Source organism: Sorex fumeus, unplaced genomic scaffold, assembly GCF_029834395.1.
Source record: "Sorex fumeus unplaced genomic scaffold, SorFum_2.1 ptg000030l, whole genome shotgun sequence".
In the NCBI taxonomy this organism is placed as follows: Eukaryota; Metazoa; Chordata; class Mammalia; order Eulipotyphla; family Soricidae; genus Sorex; species Sorex fumeus.
In genome coordinates this window covers 11780646-11785391 of record NW_026606087.1, presented here as the reverse complement: position 1 = coordinate 11785391, position 4746 = coordinate 11780646, and the positions used below count along the sequence as shown (strand labels likewise).

Sequence of the window (4746 nt, the reverse complement as noted above, 5' to 3'; positions counted from 1 at the left end):
GCTCAGTGACTGGAAAGGTAGTATAGGGATTGTAACTGCATTTACCAACTCAGAATCTATTTCCTGGTGCCATATATGGCTCCCTGGGCACTAGCACGGTTTACTCATTAGCACAGACCCAGGAATAACCCTGGCCACACCAAAATACAAAAACCCTAAACCTCATAAGAAGTTAATTATATAACTTAGTGTAGCGTATTAAATTTTAATGCCTATATGATGATTACAACTTGTAATACTCTTTTTTCCCACTTTTTTTAAACACTGTAATTTACAAAGTTGTTCATGATGCATTTGTTACAGGCATTCAATAATCCAAAACCAACCCCACCACCATTCTGACCTACCTTCCACCTATGTCTCTATTTTCTAAGCCACCCTTTAAACCTGTCTCCATGGCAGGCCCAAAATAATTTATTTTATATTGCTTGCTATCACTAAATGGCTAATAGAATGATCAAAATTATACTTTACTTAATTATACTTTAGTAAAATAAAATTTTGAAAATTGTTATATCTTACCATGGGGACATTAAGTCCTTGTCTGAGGATTTACTAAGTTGTTGTGACTAGTTGAGCTTTCTGTGTTAATGTTTTTGCTAACTGAGCTTAGTTGGCTTCTATGTTACATTGCTGTCTCATTTGGTGTGCTTCTACTGTGGCCAGCACTCCAGAAAATCCAGACTATTTAATTGGGTGGTCTGTAAAGTTGGGCCAATAGATGAGCTTACAGGGCAGTTTGTGGAATGTGGGTGTGGCTTCTGAGGCTTCCGGAAGTATGGATGGGGAAGGGGTTGGTTACTTGCTTCTATTCTGAGAAGGCCTCAGAGTTCTCAGGTAAAAACAACAACAATAACAACAACAACAACAAAACAACACAAGAAAGCAGTGTACTATGATTTTTGTGTCTCTGCAGAACTCAGTAGTGACGTGGTTGAATCTGGCAGTTGGCATGGCAGTAGCTGGGTGTGAGTGTAGCTTCTGTGGCTTCAGAAGGGCAATGACTCGGCCTGCCCCCTCCAGAGGGTGTGCCAGAGTTCTCAGCAGGGGACCAGAGTATCAGAGAATTTTTGTGGCTAGTTGATCTCTTCGGAAATTTAATCATGAGTCTGTAAAGCTGGGCCAATAGATGAATTTACAAGGTGGCAGTTGTGGGATACAGGTCTGTAATAGTGTATTTGACAACCCCTCCTTACCCTCACCAAAAGAGAGAGAGAGAGAGAGAGAGAGAGAGAGAGAGAGTCGAGTCCCTATCCTTAGGAATATATAGTTATGAGGCTAAAAATAATGAAGACTAGGAAAGCAAAACAAGTTTAAATGAGTTAGAAATTTTTAGTTAATAAATTACCTTAATCTCTAAAGAATTGAACTAAACATTATCATATGGCTTATGCAAACATAATCTATTATATAGTTTGAATTAATTAAAATTGAAATTTTTAAAGTAATTAACATTAAAGAGATGCAGATATCAGGGACTGGACATTTGGTTGAATAGTAGGGCAGATGGTTCAAGGACCTAGGTTCGATTTCAGGAAGGAAGGGAGGAGGGAAGGGAGGAAGGAAAGAAGAAAGGAAGGAAGGAAGGAAGGGAGGAATGGAGGGAGGGAGGGAGGGAGGGACGGAGGGAAGTGGGAGGGAGGGAGGGAGTGAGGGAAGACAATTACATCAACAAACTGATTAAAATGTGTGAAGTTGTTTCCAAAATACTGGGGTAATAATTTGTAGTATGTTGTCATACTTAAACTCTTGGTAGATCATATTTCATTAAATCATCTATTCCATGTTTTTGCAGAGCCACAAAATATCCATCAATCTTTTATAATTTAATTATGGGTAAATGAAAGCATGTACTAATAGGATATTGATCTCACCTTTTTAAATTAAAAAATATGGAGAGTGCTGTTGAAAATTAGGAAAAATCCTACAAATTCAGAAAAAAGTATTTAAGCAAAATATGTTTTGTGTTTTCTTGTCAATGCCAATCCTTCTTTTACTTGAAAAAAGTAGCTTTTAGTGAACAGTCAGTAGTTTTCCTTAAGGCCTTACTCACAAGTATTATGTGCAAAAATTATATAGGACTAAAGAATGAAATTATATGTAATTACATGTAACATCAATGTACATATATATTTGTATGTTAAATTATATAATTCAGTTATCTTCCTTTATTGAAAGTCTCTTAAAGGATATATTTGAAGTAATTCAAATTATATTTTTCCATGTAATTGTATGTATATTTAAATATAGAATGAGTGCATAAATTAAAAAAATAATTTTCTTTCTCCCTACCATGACAAGTTTTAAATGCTCTTTATTAACTCATTTCTATTAGAAGTTAAAAGAAGTCTCTCACTCATATTTTTCTGAATTTCAAAAGCAATGAAATGATATAGTATCAAGTTTATAAGAAATCAGTTCTGTATTCCCCTTGGAGGAAAGAAGATCACAAGCATGGAACTGACTCTAACAGACTCTATTTAAGACAGAGAAAACTTTTACATTTCCTCTCTAAGACAAAGAAGACTTTTAAAATTAAAGGAAAATTGAGAAATATCTTTCCAATAAAACTTTAAACACTAATTGGATAATGTTTGATTATTTTTTAACATCATAAAAATAAAACTATTTTATCTTTGACTAGTCTATTAGAGTCCTGAATATTTCATCTACTGCTTATAAAAGCTTAAAGTCTGCTATAACGGCATGTTTTCTTTGCTTTCTTATCCATAAATGTCTGTTGTTAGTATATTTCTAATTACTAACTTTAACCAAATTTGGTATTTTTTGAGGCTGAGTCAACTGATGGAAAGAAAGGAAATGTGTGTGTAGTTTCAGTAAGAATTTTCTCTTAAGAAAAGAGCTCGGCCACTTGTCATGGTTTTTTTAATGGCATCCTTGGCTTCCTTATTCCTCAGGCAGTAGATGATAGGGTTGAGCATGGGGGTTAAGACTGCATATATAGTAGAGATCAATTTGTTAGAATTGAATGAAGCAATGGCCCGTGGTCGAACATACATGAAGATCACAGCTGTGTAGAAGATGACCACCACTGTGAGGTGAGAGGCACATGTGGAGAAGGCCTTTCGCCGCCCAGTAGCTGAGGGGATATGCAAGATGGTAGAGACAATGAAGGCGTAGGAAAGGACAGTGGCTGAGAGTGGAAACACAAGGATGACAATGGCTAGTGCAAAATCTACTAACTCAGCCTTGGAAAAATCCTTGCAGGCTAACTTGAGAATAGGGGATACATCACAGAAAAAGTGGTTCAAGACATTATTTTCACAGAAAGAAACTTGGGAGATGAAGTATACCTTAGCCATGGAGATGGTGAAACCACTCACCCAGGAACTGATAGTCAGCTGAACACAAAACCCTGTGGTCATCATCATTGGATAGCGAAGAGGCCAGCATATGGCCACATAACGGTCATAGGCCATAGCAGCCAAGAGCACACATTCAGTACAGGCAAGTGAGATGAAGAAATAAAGCTGGGTCATGCATCCCAAGAAGGAGATGATATTGGGATGAAATAGGAATCCAGTGAGCATCTTAGGAACTGTTACAGATATATACCAGGTTTCCAGGAAGGACATGGTGCCTAGAAAATAGTACATAGGCTTGTGGAGGGAACCAGTGACCCATACAGTGAGGATGATAACTGAATTTTCCAATAGCACAAATAGGTAAGTGATGAGGAAGATGAAGAATAGCAGAGTCTGTAACCAAGGGGAAGTAGGGAAGCCCACCAGGATGAACTCACTTAAACGGGTAATATTTTCCTTCCACATAGTTAGGGCACCCAAAATCAAAGACTTTAATGATAACAGCACCAAATTGAAGAGTGAGATCCACATTAGCAGCGAAGAGCCTTCTAGCTATAGCTACTTTATCATTAAACTTGATCCTACTGCCAGAATTTGTTTCCAGGTTATGGCTTGAATGTCACAAGTTAACTGGATCCAAGAAACTTTGTGGAATATCAGTCGTCAGAACAGGATCTAAAAACAAAATCCAGCATAAACACAAAGTTAAAAATATCATAGCAGAATCATGAAGTTAGAGTTGAAGTTCATATCTTCATATTCTTATCAAAAGGATCTTTAGTTATTACTGGAAATAAATTTATAATCAATATATTCCCAGATTTCAGGGGAAACTATAAGATAGGCAAATATAGTGATTAAAATAAGTGTCAATTATGGTCCTAAAAGCAAGGCATGGAAGCAGAGAAGTTCAAAATCTGAAGAAAATAAAAACAGAACATTAAATGGGTAAACACTCCTATATAGAAGAATCACTCACACCAGTCTACTTCTAGCTAAGTAAAGACTTTTGAAGAATCTGTCTGGAGAAAGTGATTAATAATTTTCAATTTATAAGATTGTGGTTGAAAAAATTAAATAAAAATATACTTCCTCTTATAAATTTTTAGATGGATTATAAAACTAATAACATATACATCTGTGTATATATGTAACTGCAGCATTTTGTATATACCTTTTAATAGCTATATACCTATAAAGGTTTTATTGTACACATATATAAATTATATGCATATGTAGTGATTATATATTATTTTAATTTAGAATTTTAAGTAATATTCAAAATTCATTTATACAATTTAGCTATACACTTTCCAAATATTGTTTCAGAGCTTTTATACTCCAGCTAGAATATTAATGAATTTTTTATTCTGAAATTTATTTTTTTGGTTTGTTTTGTGGTCACACTTAGCAGTGCTCA

The 4746-nt window shown here is 35.3% G+C and overlaps 1 protein-coding gene across 1 annotated transcript; it reads right to left on the bottom strand.

Annotated features, from left to right (window-relative positions):
- Nucleotides 1-2834: 2834 nt before the first annotated feature.
- Nucleotides 2835-3791, bottom strand: LOC130025281 (olfactory receptor 6). The gene has a single exon (XM_056116237.1). The coding sequence runs from the start codon at nucleotides 3789-3791 to the stop codon at nucleotides 2835-2837; it is 957 nt and encodes a 318-aa protein (XP_055972212.1).
- Between the last annotated feature and the right edge of the window lie 955 nt (nucleotides 3792-4746).

What these genes read in the sequence shown, in the direction of transcription:
- LOC130025281 (XM_056116237.1), bottom strand. Translation starts at nt 3,791, where the DNA reads ATGTGGAAGGAAAATATTACCCGTTTAAGTGAGTTCATCCTGGTGGGC.